Source organism: Arvicola amphibius, chromosome 4, assembly GCF_903992535.2.
Source record: "Arvicola amphibius chromosome 4, mArvAmp1.2, whole genome shotgun sequence".
NCBI lineage: Eukaryota > Metazoa > Chordata > Mammalia > Rodentia > Cricetidae > Arvicola > Arvicola amphibius.
This window is the reverse complement of record NC_052050.1, coordinates 23,403,017-23,421,049: the sequence shown is the minus strand read 5'-3', so window position 1 is coordinate 23,421,049 and position 18,033 is coordinate 23,403,017. Positions and strand designations below refer to the sequence as shown.

Sequence of the window (18,033 nt, the reverse complement as noted above, 5' to 3'; positions counted from 1 at the left end):
AACCACTGACCTTTTTTTTTTTTTAACTTTTCAAGAGAGGGTTTCTTTGTGTACCTCTAGCTGTCCTGGAACTCACTCTGTAGACCAGGCTGGTCTCGAACTTGCATATATATGCCTGCCTCTGCTTCTGAAGTGCTGAGAATAAAGGTGTGCACCACCACCCAGCCAATCCTTTTCTGTAGTGCCAACTTTGAACCTCTTTCTCTCTGTATATGTTTTTTTGAGATGGGGGTCTCCATATGTAACTATGGCTGTCCTGGAATTCACTCTGTAGACTAAGATGGCCTTGGACTCACAAAGGTCCACCAGCCTGTATCTCCCAAGCTCTGGGGGTAAAGGCATGTACCTCAATGCCCAACTTGGTTTATAATTATTATTTTATATGTATGGATTGTTAGACTGTATGTCTGTGTACCATGTACTTCCAGTGATCCGGGAGACAATAAAGGGAGTTGCATCACCTGGAACTAGAGTAACAGTTAATTAAACACCATGTGGGCTTTACCCCAGACCTCTGGAACTTCCAGGTTCTTAATCACTGAGTCAATCTCTCCAAACCCCATTTCTCCCCTGCTTTTTTTTTGTTGTTTATTTGTTTAGAGATTGTAAGCTTGTCTTTGAACTCAGATGTTCTTATGCCTCTGCCTTTCAAGTGCTAGGATTAAAGGACTGTGCCACCATGCCTGGCTTTAATCTTTTAAAATTGATAACTCGGGGCTGGAGAGATGGCTTAGTGGTTAAGGGCATTGCCTGCTCTTCCAAAGGTCCTGAGTTCAATTCCCAGCAACCACATGGTGGCTCACAACCATCTGTTATGAGGTCTGGTCAGAAAGAATATTGTATGCATAATAAATAAATACATAAATATTTAAAAAAAATAAAAAAAATAAAATTGATAACTCAGAATAGGATCCAATTACAGATCTAGACCCTGTTTTGCTGACCTATTGTCTTCTTTATATCTCTGTTTATTGTCTATTTCAAACTGCCTTTTTTCTTTTTTCAGTAGGAAATCCATCAAGTCCAGAAGCAGAAGTCCTGCATATTCAAGACACTCATCTTCTCATAGTAAAAAGAAGAGATCCGGGTCATGCAGCCGTCATTCCAGTATCTCACCTGTCAGGCTTCCATTGAATTCCAGCTTGGGAGCTGAACTCAGTAGAAAAAAGAAGGAAAGAGCAGCTGCTGCAGCAGCAGCAAAAATGGATGGAAAAGATTCCAAGGGTTCACCCATCACTCTGACTAAAAAAGATAAAGTTGAGGTGAAGGAGTCAGGGTTAGAGTCTAAAAAGTTACCCAGAGGTATAAAGTCAGAAAAATCTATCCCAGATACTGAACTGATAAATGTAGCACATTCAAACACAGAGGTAAAAAATTGTTTAGATGCAGGGAAAGTTAAGTTGGATGAGAACCTGCAGAAGCATCCTGTTCTTAAGGATTTGAAAGCTCAGGGAGTAAAAGACACTAAACCTGTAGCACTGAAGGAGGCGATTGTTACTTCTAAGGAGACAGAGACATCAGAAAAGGAGGCCCTTCCACCTCTCCCCACAATTACTTCTCCACCTCCTTTACCATCTACTACCCCTCCACCTCAGGCACCCCCTTTGCCACCTTTGCCTCCACTACCAGCTATTCCACTGCAGCCACCTCTGCCTCCTCCCCAACCACCATCTAGTCAAGCTCCTGTTTCTAGTGCTTCAACTTTGCCCTCTTCTCCCCACCCAAGGACATCTACTCTGTGCTCTCAGACAAATTCTCAGCCCTCTGTACAGGTTTCTGTGAAGACTCAAGTATCTGTAACAGCTGCTATTCCACATCTGAAAACTTCAACATTGCCTCCTCTGCCCCTCCCTCCCTTGTTACCTGGAGATGATGATATGGATAGGTAAGTTCCATAATAGAACGGAAGAAGTCAGTCTTCTTGATTTATAATGTATTTTCTTTTTAAATTTTTTGAAACTATTAGACTGTATATCTTTTCAGGATGCTTTAGAGAATTAAAACTTTTGGGTTTTTTTCTTTTCATTTAAAAAAAAAAACAAAAAAGTTACATTGTTTATTTTCAAGTGTGTAAGTGTGTATACTGTGTCTCAGTGTGGAGACCAGAGGAAAATTGGTGGGAGTCAATTCTTTTTTGTCCTGTGTATCCAGCATCAGGCTTGGTGGCAAGTGCCTTTACCTGCTGAATTATTTTGATGGGTACTTTTTGGGGTTGGGCAGGGATAGGGTGTTGTTATGCTCACTGTGTAGTCTCAGGTAACCTTAAGCTCACAGCAGTCCTGCCTCGATCTCCTGAATGCTGGAATTATAGATACGCATCACTATGCCTGACAAAAATTAGATTTTATGTGTGTGTGTACTTGTATGACTATTTTGTCTGTACATATGTATGTGTACTGTGACTGTGTGTGGTCAGAAGATGATGATGATGGAACCTTTGGAATAAGAGTATGGATGGTTCCAAGCTACCATAAGGGTGGTGGGAACTGCACTCAAGTCTCTACAAGAGTAGTAGTTTAGTAGTTAATTACTCTGAATTACTGCTCTTAATTATATCTCTCCATCCCCACTTTTACTCAATTTGAGTATTTTTTGTTTGTTTATATGCATGTGTGTGAGTCTGTACACCACATGAATGCAGGACAATGTAGGCCAGAGGTTATTGGATCTCTTAGGACTGTAGTTATAAGTGTTGGTGAGCTGCCATGTGAGTACTAAGAACCAAACCAGTTCCTCTGGAAGAGCAATAATCACTCTTAAACCCATGAGCCATTTTTCCAGGTCTAAGTGTACTTTTTTTTTTTTTTTTTTTTTTTTTTTTTTTTTTTTTTTGGTGTTTCGAGACAGGGTTTCCCTGTAGTTTCTAGACCCTGTCCTGGAACTAGCTCTTGTAGACCAGGCTGGCCTCGAATAAGTGTACTTTTTTTTTTAATTTATGTGTGTGTACACATGTGTGCATCGGAGTACAGGAGGCACCCTGATCTCATGTCTTACATAACCATATTTCTTTGCCACATCTTTTTTTTAAAGTTTATTGTGAGGCTGGAGAGATGGCTCAGCGGATAAGAGCACTGGCTGTTCTTCCAGAGGTCTTGAGTTCAATTCCCAGCAACCATGTGTTGGCTCACAACCATCTGTAATGAGATCTGGTGCCCTCTTCTGGCCTGTAGGCATACATGCAGACAGAACACTGTATACATAATAAATAAATTTTTTAAAAAAGTTTAGTGTATGTGTGTGTGTGTGCCATGTTGTACATGTGGAAATCAGGGCCACTTCTTTGTGGAGTTGGTTCTTACCTATGTTCTTTACATAGGTTCCAAATGGAGCTCAGGTCAGCAGGGTTTCATGACAAACATAAATCTTTACCCACCCAGCTATCTCAATACCTCTGTTTTCTTTTTGTAATATTTTAATTTCAATATAATAAATAATTTGTAGAGTGATACTTTTTGCTTGTTTGTTTGTTCCTTCAGAGAGGGTTTTCTCTGTGTAATGGCCTTGACTGTCCTGGAACTTGACCAGGCTGGCCTTTAACTCACAGAGATCCTCTTGCCTCTGCCTACTAAGTGCTGGGATTAAAGGCATACACTACCACCTCTGGTGGGTGATATAATTTATAAGGCTCACTTATCCTATAGTTAAAAAAAGAGCAGTATGTAGAATCTTTGATAATTAGACTATAACTTACAGTGAGATGACCTTAAATTTTAATTAGTATTTTGAGTGTTGATTACTGAAATGATTATGAAGCATGCATCTTTTTTTAAAACTTTATGTCAATTGGTGTGAAAGTATTAGATTCTCTGGAACTGCTGTGGTTACAGACAGTTGTGAGCTTCTATGAGGGTGCTAGGAATTGAACCGGGTCCTTTGGAAGAGTCAGTGGCCTTAACTGCTGAGCCATCTCTCTAGCCCCGAAGTGTTAATCTTATAAATGACATTATGAAAGTTGTTTTTTTTTTTTTAAATCTATTGGCCATACTAGCTGAACAAGACCTCCAAACAGATACGCTTTAGCCATATAGAAGTCTATAGTCTTACTGGTTTTTCTGTCGAGATCTTACCCTCTTATTTTTTAGGGGATGAGTTGCATTTACTGTAGTAGACTTCATTGTAAATAGAAAAATGAGTGCCATTTATTTTAAGTTGCAAACCTATTTTCAAACTTTTTCTGATATCAGTAGTTTGACATCAGTAATTTAAGTGATGATTCTGTGTGGGTGCATGAGTATATGTAAGTGCAGGCGTGTAAACAGAGACCTAAAGTCAGTTTTGGGTATTGTTCCTCAGGCGTCACTCACCTTGTTTTTGTTTTGTTTTAATTTATAAATATATTTAATCTAACTGGGGGTGGACCATTAATACTAATACTTGGGAAGCAGAAGCAGGCAGATCTCTGAGTTGGAGGCCAGTTTGGTCTACATAGTGAATCCCAGGACAGCCAGGTCTATTAAAATCCTGTCTTAAGTTTTTTTTTAAAGAGAGATGGCTCAGCGGTTAAGAGCATTGCCTGCTCTTGCAAAGGTCCTGAGTTCAATTCCTAGCAACCACATGGTGGCTCACAACCATCTGTAATGGGGTCTGGTGCCCTCTTCTGGCGCACAGGCATACATGCAGAATATTGTATACATAATAAATAAATAAATATTTTAAAAAATTTTGAATTATAAGTGTTTTGCCTGCATATTTGTATATGCATTGTAAGATGCAGATCCCTTGGAACAGGTGGTTATAAGCCACCATGCAGGTGCTGGGAATTGAACTCTGTACTCTGGAAGAACAACAAGTGTGCTTAATCACTTAGCCATCTCCAGCCTTTTAATTTCCCTGTTTTTACCTTCCTATGCTTTAATTACAAGACTGTGCAACCAGGCTCATCATTTTTTTTTTTTTTTTTTTTTTTTTGTTTTTTCGAGACAGGGTTTCCCTGTAGTTTCTAGAGCCTGTCCTGGAACTAGCTCTTGTAGACCAGGCTGGCCTCAAACTCAGAGATCCGCCCGCCTCTGCCTCCCGAGTACTGGGATTAAAACATCATTTTATGTGGATATTAAGGCTCAAACTCAAGTCCTCATGCTTTGGCAGCAAACACGTTACTGACAAAACTTTTTCTCCAGTCCTGTTGAGTGTTTTTAATTCTTAAGATCTATATTATTTCAGACTTACCCTTTGCACCTTAAAAATGTTCTAGAGTAGTAGTGAATGGTGGAAGGGTGGGAGAGTGAAGAGAGTGTTTTGCTATTTGAGTCTTGCTTTGTTGTCTAGTATGTTCTGAAACTCCTGAGCTTCAGCCATCTTCCTTCTTAGCTGCCCATGTGCTAGGAATACAAGCATTCACCACAAAGCTAGTTCTCTCTTGTTTTGTTTTGTTTATAGAGACAGGGTCTCACTATGGAGCTCTGGCTACCTAGAACTCGCAGCAATCTACCTGACTCTGCCTACAGAATGCTGGGATCCATCTGTCTCTAACTCCAGAATACTGGGATTAAAAATGAAGGGCACTGTGCCCAACCAAGTGTCATTATTTTGTTTGATAATTATACTATTCATAAATTATTAAAGGTAGGAAATGGCAGGGCAGTGGTGGCGCACGCCTTTAGTCTCAGCACTAAAGGAGGCAGAGGCAGGCAGATCTCCGTGAGTTCGAGGCCAGCGTGAGTTCCAGGACAGCCAGAACTGTTACACAAAGAAACCTTGTCTCATAAAACCAACCAACCAACCAAACAAACAAACAAACAAAAATCCCTCAAAACCAAAGATACACCTGGGTGCAGTGGCTCTTGCCTTTAATTTGAGCTAGAGAATTCCAGGACAGTGAGAACTCATGGAGAGACTCTGTCCCAACAAAAACAAAGGAACAACCAAAACAAAGCAACACAACAAACAAACAAACAAAAAAGGATAGGCACTATGTAGTGCCTGACTGGTCTAAATTTTAATTTTAGATTTACTTGCTTCTGCCCCTTGTGTGCTTTGCTTAAAGGCATGTGCCAACAAGCCAGGTGAGAAATGAGAAATGTTTACGTTGTATCTTTAGGTTAATTTAAATTTCATCACCAGAAATTTCAGGATTGTAAAATTTGAGTAAAAGTTAAGTTTGGTTTTTTTTTCCCCCCAAGATAGTGTGTTCGCCCCCCCCCCATCCTGAGAGCTGGGATTAAAGGCGTGTGCCACCACTGTCTGACTAGGTCAACTGTTTCTTATATACAAGAATTACAGCAACCTAATTGTCACAGTTGAACCTTTAAAAAAATGGTGAATGAGCCAGGCGGTCGTGGCACAGGCCTTTCATTCCACCACTAGGGAGGCAGAGGCAGGCGGATCTCTGTGAGTTCAAGGCCAGCCTGGTCTACAGGAGTGAGTTCCAGGACAGGCTCCAAAGCTACAGAGAAACCTTGTCTTGAAAAAAACAAAAACAAAAGGTGAATGAGAAACCACAAGCTATATATACAGACAGAGTGTGTACAACAGTATTTCCTAGTAACTATTTTGGCATATAACATCTCTTAATGTCAGGCTCTCCATACTTTGCACATTTAGTGCCTTATAGTAAAAGCTGTAGTGTTTGTTAAATTTGGAATTTTATGGGTCCTCATTATTTTTTATAGGTTTTTAGTATATTGAAATTTACTGAAGCAAGATTTTGACCCCTTCAGATTGGTGTAGTCTGAACTGATAGTACATGTCTTTTTTTTTTTTTTTGGTTTTTCGAGAGGGTTTCTTTTGGTTTTAGAGCCTATCCTGGAACTAGTTCTTGTAGACCAGGCTGGTCTCGAACTCACAGAGTGCTGGGATTAAAGGCGGCGTGCGCCACCACCGCCCGGCTTGATAGTACATGTCTTATTAAAGACTCATCTTTATAAACTTCCTTATAATAGAATCTTCTTTTTTTTTTTTCTTTTCCTTTTTTTTTTTTTTTTTTTTTTAGACTAGTCAAGTGCAGTAGTGAGAAGTGGGGGGAAGTGTAGAACAGGTGTTCAATCTGTAACTCACTGTGAACAATCAATAGAGATAACTCACTACCTTCGGACCATTCTTGTAGAATGTCTTTTTTCTTTTTTTTTTTCTAAAAAGACTGTCTCTCTTTGTAGTCCTGCCTGTCCTAGAACTATGTAGACCAGGCTGGCCTTAATTGATAGAGCTCCTCCTGCATCTGCCTCTTTGTGTATTAGGATTAAAGGCATGTGTTAACAGGCCTAGCAAGATGTACATTTTTCAAACGTAATAAACTATATTCAAGCCATTAAATAAGTCTTTGAGAAAAAAAAGTCAAACATAGACTTAGTGATAGTCCTAGACATTTCAAATATTTTGAGTTTTCTTCTTAAGTGAACAGAACTAAGAAAATCTCTTAAATTCCTGAAAAATTGAGACTTATAAAGAATATTTTGACAGTGTTTGTAGAATTATAATTTTCCATCTTTAGATATCTAAAAATTACAAAAATTTTGAAAGCTTATATTCTTTTCTCATTTTTTGCTAATAAACTTTTATGCTAGGAAAATCTGACTGTAGATTCTGATGAATGCTCATCTTTACTAGGAGTATTTAAATAGGAAGCTTTTGTGATTATACTTTATTGACTTCCCATTTGTGGTTTATGTGGTACAAACTAAGTAGATTCCTTAATTACTCATTTATAGGGGATTAAGATGATAAAAACTAATAAGAAGCATTACCTCTTAAAATTATGTTCTTGAGGGTTTGTTTTTGTGTTTTTGTTTTGTGTTTTTGGAAACAGGGTCCCTTTACACACGCCCTGGAACTCTACTACATAGGCTTGGCTGGCCTTGCTTGAACTCAGAGATTAGCTTGCCACTGCCACTTGAATGCTGGAATGAAAGGCATGTGGTAAATGTGGGGGGCCAGACACGATAATATTAAGTCTGGGCAGGTCACCCAAAGGAAGTTCTTTACTTCCAACGGTTATCACCTGGGACTCTGGCCATCAATAAATTTAAATAAGAGGCCTGAGTCTCAGTAGTTTACCAGGAAGCAATACCTGGTAGCCGGAAAACACCACAAACCGAGATTACCCGACTCCCACTCAAGAGCAGACCATTCAAAGGAAATGTATATAGGATCATCTGCCAGTACACCTCACCAGGACACCCCTAGACAAATGTCAGCCAATCAGGGGATCTTGAACCTCAGAAACTCCTCCCCCCCGCCTTTTCTACTATAAAAACCCAATTCTAATTGAGCTGGGGCTCTCCGTTATTCCAATACATTGGACATGCAGAGAGACCGAGTTTGCAAACTTGATTAAAATAAAGCCTCTTTGTTTTTACATATGGAACTTGGTCTGCTCTGTGGGCTTTTTTTAAAGATTTTATTTATTATTATGTATACAGCATTCTGCCTCCATGTATGCCCACATGACAGAAGAGGGCACCAGATCTCATTACCTGTGGTTGCTGGGAATTGAACTCAGGTCCTCTGGAAGAACAGTCAGTGCTCTTAACCACTGAGCCATCACTCCAGCCCCTCTGTGGGCTTTTGTGAGGACCCCATGGATTTGGGCATAACATTTGGGGGCCGTCTGGGATCCCCCAAAGCCCACTAGGACTACCACATGTAGAGCCTTCTACCGCCCTATGAGTTTTTGTTTCATCTTGGTAAGTTTTCTGTGTTCATGAAACATGTCTCTCATGTCTGTGTCATGAGCTTTTGTGAGCGGGCCCAGAAACTGGAGTGCCTGAAAATGATCTGCAGATGCGTGAAAAGATCACAGTCGTGGTGCCTGGAGAGACGTTCTCGGGCCCTTCTGCAGAGAGTAGTTCTCTTTGAGGAGACACGCCGGGTCTCTCAGTTCTGTGGGTGAGACACGCAAGTAGTGTGGTCAGTTGGCTTTTGTGGGGACCCCGCAGATTTGGGCATAATAGTAACAGCACACACACACAGACACACACATGTGCATGTGCATACACAATTTTTAAATAAATTATTTTTAAAATTTGGATTTACCAGGCTTTATAGCAAATGTCTATAATCCCAGTACACAGATTCTAAGATAAGAGGATTGCTGGGAGTTCAAGGCCAGCCAGAAATACTAGTGAGACCTTGTCTCAAAAAAAAAAAAAAAAAAAAAAAAAACCAGAACAAAAAACAAAAGCCCTCAAAAGATCTGGAGAGAGTTTCTGGACAGCCAGGGTGGTTATTCAGGTTCACCCTGTCTTGAAAAGTGAAAAAGAAAAAAAAAAAACAGCAAAAAAACAACTTGGCAGTGTAATTGAGGCTAGCCTCTTTTAATTTCTGATCCTTCTGCCTGAACCTCACCAAGTTTAGATCCTTCCTTCCCCTTCCTCACCAGATATACTGGGTATTTAGCTCAGGGTCTGGTACCTGCTAGGCAAGAATTATATTACTTTGAACCAGAGAAGTGGCTCAGTGGTTTAAAGCACTGGCTGCTGCTCTAGAGGACCTGATTGCAATTTTTAATACCTTCGTGGCAGTTTACATTCCATCTGTAACAACAGTCCCAAGGTATCTGATTCCCTCTTCTGATCTCTACAGTCATTGCATGCATGTAGTGCATAGACTGTACATATAAAAATAAATATTAAGTGAGTTCAAAGCCAGCCTGGTTTACAAAGTGAGTTCCAGGACAGCTAGGACTGTTATACAGAGAAACCTTGTCTCAAAAAACAAAACCAAAACAAATTAAAAAAAATTGTAATTAAAGTATACCTCAAATATTAACATATTAAGCACATTCCCCCACTATTTTCACACATGAAAAATAGGCGTATCACAGTGCTTACTTTAAGAAAATTTACTTTAATATTTATTAAAATGAAAACACTTTAATAAATTGGTTATATTAATCAGTTAATATACTTAAATAAGTTCTAACTTTTTAGTATTTTTGTTATGGCTATGAAAGTTTTACCTACATTAATATATGCATACCATGTGTATGTCTGGTTCTGACAGAAATCAAAGGAAGGCATGGTATTCCTTGCAACTGGAATTATTTAATAATTGTGAGCTGTCAGGTCTGTGCTGGGAATTGAGCCGCAGTCCTCCTAAAGAGCCATTCTTGGCCCTTAGCCATAATTCCATAAGTAAAATCTTTAATCTTTTTAATAGTTAATGTGCATTATAGTATTCTTTTAAAGCTTTTTTTGAATAGTCTCTGAGTAATCTTTTTATCCTCTCATCTCTACTTAGTCCAAAAGAAATGGTTCCATCAAAGCCTGCAAAGAAAGAGAAGGAGCAGAGAACTCGCCACCTACTCACAGATTTGCCTCTTCCTCCTGAGCTACCAGGTGGAGATCCATCTCCCCCAGATTCTCCAGAGCCAAAGGTGATTACACCTCCTCAACAACCGTATAAAAAGAGACCAAAGTAAGTTTATCGGTTAAACTGATCAAGTTTAAGTTTAAAGTTTAAGTTTTTTTGAGACAGGGTTTTTCTGTTGCTATGGTGCCTGCCCTGGAACTCTCTGTAGAGCAGACTGGCCTCGATCTGACAGAAATCTTCCTGCCTCTGCATCCAGAGTGCTAGGATTAAAGACGTGTGCCACCACTGCCTAGCATATGACTTTTTTATTTTATGTGTATGGGTATTTTTTCTTTATGTAGTTTTGTGCCTTAAATACATGGCTTGCAGCACAGGAGTCCAAAAGAGGATGCTAGGTCTTCTAGGACTGCAGATACAGTTAGTTGTAAGTCATCATGTAGATGCCGGGAATTGAACCCATGTCCATGGCTTTTAACCACTTTGTTAACCATCTCACCAGCACTTTAGGGATCTTTTGTTTTGTTTTGTTTTGTTTTGTTTTTTTGTTTTTGAGACAGGGTTTTTCTGTGTAGCTTTGGAACCTATCCTGGAACTCAAGACCAAGCTGGCCTTGAACTCACAGAGATAATCCACCTGAGATAATCCACCTTTAGCCTCCTGAGTGCTGAGACTAAAGGCCTGAGCCACCATGGCCTGGCTAGGGATCTCTTTTTAATTGAAGAGTATTCTCTTCTGTTTTTTATCTAAAATTTATTTATCTTTTACAACTCACAGAAGCGGGAGTCAAAAAATACATCTTTTATTTCATTTTCATTGGAAACAGTCTTTGGGAGGATGCTTTTCTGTTCCTGCAGATCTTAGTTACTGTTTTCTCACTGTAAAGAGACACTATGGCCGAGGCAACTCTTATAAAAGAAACCATTTAATTGAGGCTTGCTTACAATTTAAGGCATTTAGTCTGTTACCATGGTTGCATGCAAGCACCATCCTGAGAGCTACATCTTGATTCATAGGCAGATAGTGAGAATAACACTGGGTCTGGCTTGGGCTTTAGAAACCTCAAGAACCACCTTCAGTACACACTTATTTCAGTAAGGCCACACCTGCTAATCTTTCTAATCCTATCAAAGAATTTCACTACTTGATGACTAAACATTCAGATATATGAGCCTATGGCAGCCATTCTCATTCAAACCACCAAGCATAATATATAGCTAACGTTTTTGTTGTTGTTGAGACAGGATCTTACTATGTTTTTCTGGCTGGCCTGGAACTCACAGAGATTGCATGCCTTTAATCCCAGCACTTGGGAAGTAGAGACAGGCTGATCTCTTGATTTTTAAGGTCAGCCTGCTCTATAGTGTGAGTTCCAGGACAGCCAGAGACCTAGCTACTTAGTGAGATCCTGTCTCAAGCGAAAAAAATAAAAACACCAAACCACATTTCTTTTGAAAAGCAATCTATGTACTTAGTGAAAACTCACACATTCTGCTGCACTACCAGCTTGTATCTTTGGAAGTCAGAATCCATTATAAACACTGACAGTTTATTATTTATTTTCTGCCATTTCAACAAAAATTTTATAAATAAAACTGGACAATGGTAGCACACACCTTTTTTAATCCTAGCACTTGGGAGATAGAGATTGATAGATCTCGGTGAGTTTGAGGCCAGCCTGGTCTACAAAATGAATATCAGGACAGGCTCCAGAGCTACACAGAGAAACACTGTCTTGAAAAACAAAACAAATTAAAACAAACAAACAAATGTGTAAAAAGACAGTTATTCAATGGCAAGGTAACAGTTTTTATTGGTTTTCTTTTTAGAATTTGTTGTCCTCGTTATGGAGAAAGAAGACAAACAGAAAGTGATTGGGGGAAGCGATGTGTGGATAAATTTGACATTATTGGGATTATTGGAGAAGGAACGTATGGTCAAGTATATAAAGCCAAGGACAAAGACACAGGTAAGTATTTCCTTAAAATTCTTGATGTCAGAAGCATAATAATTTAATAATTACTAGTACTTTAAATAGATTTAGTAAAATAAGTTTTAGATTTTAATTTTTTTCTCTTAATTATTAAGTAGATTATGTTTTTAAAGAACTAGTTTTGTCAGTTCTTAGTTTCTCTTCACTCTAAACTCCTTTACATAAAATAGCCTAATATTTGCATGTAGCCTCTGCCCATTTTCTTGTATAATTAAATTATCTATAGAATATTTGTTACCAATAAAAGCAAATTATGAATAAACATTATCATTCAAGGATTAATGACAAAGAAAATGATTTTTGAACATGTCCAGTTCAGACACTATCTCCTTCCAGCTGGAAATGTTTTTAGTTTATAGTAGTTTGATTCCATGAATGGCATACAAAATACAGAGAGCTGACTGTATGGTAGTTTATTACTAAAGTTTTCCTTTTAAGCTAGTTCAGTGGTAGACGGTTTGCATACATTTGTGAGGTTCTGGATTTGATTTTCAGCATTACAAGCTAAAATTTTAAATTTTCTACATTTGTTGTCTATTCTGAATATTGATTTGACTTTGTGATAGGTTTTGTTTTTTGTTTTATATTGTGTTTTGGTCCTAGAATTTGAATTTAGGGCTTACACAAGCAGTCTATCAGAAAAGCTGTAATCCCAGCCTTCTTTGTTGTGTATTATAAACTGTTCATTGCTTTCTGGAAATTTTTGTGTGTTATTTTGTGGGGAACGTATTTTATTTGTTTGTTTGTTTGTTTGTTTGTTTTTTATATAACTGATTTTACTTATTTTATGTCCATTATATCCCCTGGAACTGGAGCTACAGACAATTGTGAGCTGCAATGTGGGTGCTGGGAACTGAACTTGTGTCCTTTGGAAGAGCAGCCAGTGTTCCTAACCACAGAGCCATCTCTCCAGCCCTGTATTTTATTTATTTAGGGAGTACACATACATGTGTCTGTTTCTGGCTTTGGTTATATTTGTGTCATGGTATACAGCAGGGAGTCTGTTTTCTTCTTCTACCATGTGATATCGCTGGGGAAGCAGAGGTAGAAATTTAAGTTGGACACAGCTTAGTCTACTTAGCAAAACCTTGTCTCAGAAATGAGAAAGAGAGGTAGGAAAAGAATGAGATTATGTTTCAGCATGAAGATAGGAATAAGGCTGGTTGTGTAGCCTGATCTTAGAAGGCATTCTTACCATAAGCTCAAAGCTCAATCTCAGCCTCCTAAAGCAAAGAAGGGAAACATAGAGGTTTTATGTAAAAAATACAAAAATGTGTACGTCTGAATACTCATGACAGTGACTAAGAACTGCAGTTGATTATGGTGACGGTCCACTTATATTTTTGCAGGAGAACTAGTAGCTCTGAAGAAGGTTCGACTAGATAATGAGAAAGAAGGCTTCCCAATCACAGCCATTCGAGAGATCAAAATCCTTCGTCAGTTAGTACATCGAAGTGTTGTTAACATGAAGGAAATTGTTACAGACAAACAAGATGCACTGGATTTCAAGAAAGACAAAGGTAATAGTAGAAATTTCTGCATCTTTAATTTCATGTGTATGAGGTTTTATCTGCAAGCACACATGTGCCTGCAAAAACAAAAACTGCTCTTAACTATAGAGCCATCTCTCTATCTCCATTTATATGAATTTTTGAAGGGTGAGCAGGGAGAGTTGACAGGGTTTCTACATAGTACTAACTAACCATTCTGTAACTCACTAAGTAGACCAGGCTGGCCTTGAACTCAAGAGTTCTGCCTTACTCCACCTCCAGAGATCTGAGATTAAAGATAAGCCCAGCATTTATTTATTTTTGAGACAGAGTCTCCTTGTAACGCTGAGTCCTCTGGAAATTTCTGTATGTACACTTTACTATCTTCAAACATAAACTTAGGTATCTACTTTCCTCTGACTCCCAAGTGTATTTTTTAAAAAGATTTATTATGTGTACAGTGTTCTGTCTGCATGTGTGTCTTCAGGCCAGAAGAGGGTGCCAGATCTCATTTTAGATGGTTGTGAACCACCATGTGGTTGCTGGGAATTGAACTCGGGACCTCTGGAAGAGCAGCCAGTGCTTTTAACCTTTGAGCCATCTCTCCAACCCCCAACTGTATTTTTATCTGTATAAATGCTTTTGTCTGCACAGAGGCCAGAAGAGGCACTAGACATCCTGAAACTGGGGTTACCAGTGGTTGTAAGCAGCCATATGGATTTTTAGAATTGAATAAAGATCCATTGCAAGAGCTACAAGTATTCTTATTTACTAAACCATACAGCTTCCGTTTCTATATTTATTTATTTACTTTTACAGACAAGGTCTCACTGTCTTAAGTAGTGTCCTGTATGTTCTGGAACTTGCTATGTAGACCAGGCTGGATCTCCTGGAGCTGGAGTTGTAGGTGGTTGTAAGCCACACGTTGTTGTTACTGGGAACCAAACTCAGGTCCTCTGTAAGAGCATTATGTGCTCTTAAATGCTTGACTATCTATCCAGCTCCTATTTTGTTTTTTAAGACAGGGTCTTATTATGTAGTCTAGGCTGGTCTCCAGTTTCTTGTTAACTTATTTGTTCAACAGCCTGCCAAATAATGTGATTATAGTTTTATACTACCACACAATTTTATTTTTCCTTTCTTAGCTTGCTTACCACTGTGTGAACTTTTTAGGTTATTGTCTCACGAAGCTAGGCTAGCCTCAAGCTTTCTGTATAGGTAAGGATGACGTTGAACTTATTACTACCCTCATGCCTCTATCTTCCATGTGCTGGGATTAAAGTGATGTGCTGCCAAGTGTAGTTCTGCCAGTGTCAATTTTTTTTTTGGACAGGTTGAGCTCAGTCTTACTTCTTTATTTCTTTTTTTTCTAAGATTTATTTATGTGTACAAATGTTTGCATATATATGTGCATTCCATATGTGTACAGTGGCCACAGAATTCAGTTGTTGTCAGATCCCCTGGAACTGGAAATATAAGTTATTGTGAGCCACCATGTGGATACTGGAAATCGAACTCAGGTCTTCTGCAAGAACCATAAGTGCTCCTTATGGAGAGTCATCTCTCCAGCCCCAGAGTTTTGCTCCGCCCCCTTCTTCTTCCAACGCCTATTTGATTTCTTTTCAACACAGGGTTTCCCTATGAAACTCTGGATGTTCTGGAACTTTCTTTGTAGACCAGTTTAACCTCAAGCTCTCAGGGTTCCACCTGTTTCTATGTCCACGTGCTTGTTTTTGTAAACTTGTTTTATTTCTATTTTATGTGTGTGGATGTTTTGCCTAAAATGCATGTCTGCGTTTTATACATCCAGTACTGGTTGAGGACCTATAACTGATGTTATCGACAGTTGTGAATAACAGAATGGGTGCTGGAATCAAATCTGGATCCTCTGTAACAACAGCAAGTACTCTTAACTGCTGATCCTTCCTTTTCGTCCCAAATCTTACTTTTTTCAAATTATTTTTGGGGGAGGGTAATATGAGTTAAGGTGATTGCAGATGAGGGCTTTAAGAGATAGCTCCCTCATTATGAGGACCTGAATTAAAATCCTAGACATCACACAGAAAATTTAGGCATGGTGGAGTACACATGAAATCCCAGTGCCAGGAAAGCAAATGGGCAAGTCATTGGCACTGGCTGGTCAGTCATCCCATTGACTTGGGATTTAAATAAAGCGGGAGACCCTGTTCCCAAAAAACAAGTTGGGAATGTCCAGATGGCTTAGAAGGTGAAGGTTCTTTCTTTCAGGATTGACAACCTAGATAGATCCCACAGGTGACATGAACCAATTAACAAGAAAAAAACAGTGAATGCCACCTGCAGTTGACCTAAAATATGTATTAGCACATTAAGCTAGGTATGGAGTTATATTATTATAATCATAATTGGAGGCTGGGCCGAGGATCACAGGTTCAAAGTCAACTAAGTCTATGAAATATGTTTGAGTCTAACCTAGGATGATATATAAAGACTTATTCTTATTTTAAAAGAGTGTTTTTTGTTTGTTTGATTTTACTAAATAGCATTGTTTAATAAAACAGACATTTTTAGGCCAGGTACTGGTAGTGCCTGCCTTTAATCTCAGCACTCGGGAGGCAGAGGCAGGCAGATGTATGTGAGTTCGAGGCCAGCCTGGTCTACAGAGTGAATTTCCAGGACAGAAAAACCCTAAACAAAAACCAACTAAACAAAACATGCATTTAGAAAACAATTACTTTACGTGTATGGGTGTTTTGTCTGCACATATATATGTATACCACATGTGTGCATGGTGCCCACAGAGACTAGACATTAGATCCCCTGGAACTGGGATTACAGACATGTGGGTTCTGGGAATTAAACCTGGATTCTCTCAAAGAACAGCCTGTGCTTGTAACAGCTGAGCCATCTCTCTAGCCCCCTAAACATTCTTTATGAGTAAATTTCAAGGTAGTATGTAAGATAAAATTACTTAGTCAACTGATTTTTATAGTAGTTTTAGATTGATTTTAAGAAATACAGTAAAGGCCGGGCGGTGGTGACGCACACCTTTAATCCCAGCACTCGGGAGGCAGAGGCAGACGGATCTCTGTGAGTTCGAGGCCAGCCTAGTCTACAAGAGCTAGTTCCAGGACAGGCTCCAGGAGAGTAAAAATTTATATAGCCTTAATTTGAAGCCATCCTAGCATATATTCCCCAACATTGAACCTAGTCATGCACTCTAGAGCTAAATGTATGTGTGACTGTTATCATAGGTAGGTAATGAACACCATCATTTATGTTTGTGTAATTACAGTCTATGCTGTTCACAAATAGTTAAACATCTAAGTTTTTTGTTGCTTTTTTTTTAAGATTTACTTATTATGTATACAATGTTCTGTTAACACATACACACCAGAAGAGAGTACCAGATCTCTTTATAGATGTTGTGAACCAACATGTGGTTGCTGGGGATTAAACTTAAGACCTCTGGAAGAGCATCCAGTGCTCTTAACATCTGAGCCATCTCTCCAGCCTCTTTTGTTCCTTTTTTGAGACAGGGTTTTTCTTTGTAACAGTTCTGACTGTCCTGGAACTTATTATGTAGACCAGACTGGCCTGAGACTATTGGCAACCTCAGCTCCAGGGTAATCTGACATCCTCTTCTGGCCTTCTGCACTCTTAATCAGTAGTACATACATACCATCACATAGATACATATAATAACAAAAAAACCCCACAACTGAGCCATATATCTAGTTCTTTCTAAGAAAAATCAAAGATGCTTGTAAGGTACAGTATGGATCTTAGATATGAATTCCTGGTCCTCTAGTAGAGCAACCAGTTCTCTGCACTCTCTCTCCATCCCGTATCTGTTTTTCTAGCGTTACCAGGTCATAGCTTAGTCTTCTCCAAGGTACTCCTTTAGTACCATTTTTCTTTATTGGAACTTTGAACTGTTTGAAAATGTTCGGGAAACTGAGAATGTTTGTGTCCTCATTCTGTTCATCTCCCCCCCCCCCAAAAAAAAAACTGAAGAAAGGAAAAAAGAAATGCAAAGGGGTAAGGAGCTGTCTTAGTGGATATGTGCTTGCCATGCAATCATGAAGACCCAAGCTGAGCATAACAGTGCATATCTCTGATCCTGCATCTCGTAAGGCAGAGAGACAAATGAATCTCAGGGACTCACTGCCCAGTCTCTCTAGCCAAAACAGTAAGCTTAGTAACTAAACAGTAAGTTTAGTGTGAGACTGTCTCAAAAAATAAGGTGGAGAATGATAGAAGAGGACAATAACCCAGAGTCAACCTTTACCTTTGATACCATGTGTACATTTGAGCCAAAGTGTCGTT

At 39.0% G+C, this 18,033-nt stretch overlaps 1 protein-coding gene across 14 annotated transcripts in view; it reads left to right on the top strand.

Annotated features, from left to right (window-relative positions):
- Positions 1-18,033, top strand: part of Cdk12 (cyclin dependent kinase 12) — a 76,701-nt gene that overhangs the window by 6,126 nt on the left and 52,542 nt on the right. For 13 of the 14 annotated variants that reach the window (XR_006020817.1, XR_006020815.1, XR_006020812.1 and 10 more), the window contains exons 2-5: positions 1,007-1,885; positions 10,174-10,350; positions 12,072-12,211; positions 13,585-13,755. Coding sequence is in view for 3 of the 14 variants with exons in the window: in XM_038328776.1 (XP_038184704.1) it covers positions 1,007-1,885; positions 10,174-10,350; positions 12,072-12,211; positions 13,585-13,755 (1,367 nt within the window). In the remaining 11 variants the exon portion in view is untranslated. The remainder of the gene's footprint in view (positions 1-1,006; positions 1,886-10,173; positions 10,351-12,071; positions 12,212-13,584; positions 13,756-18,033) is intronic. The other variant, XM_038328775.1, reaches the window with a different exon arrangement.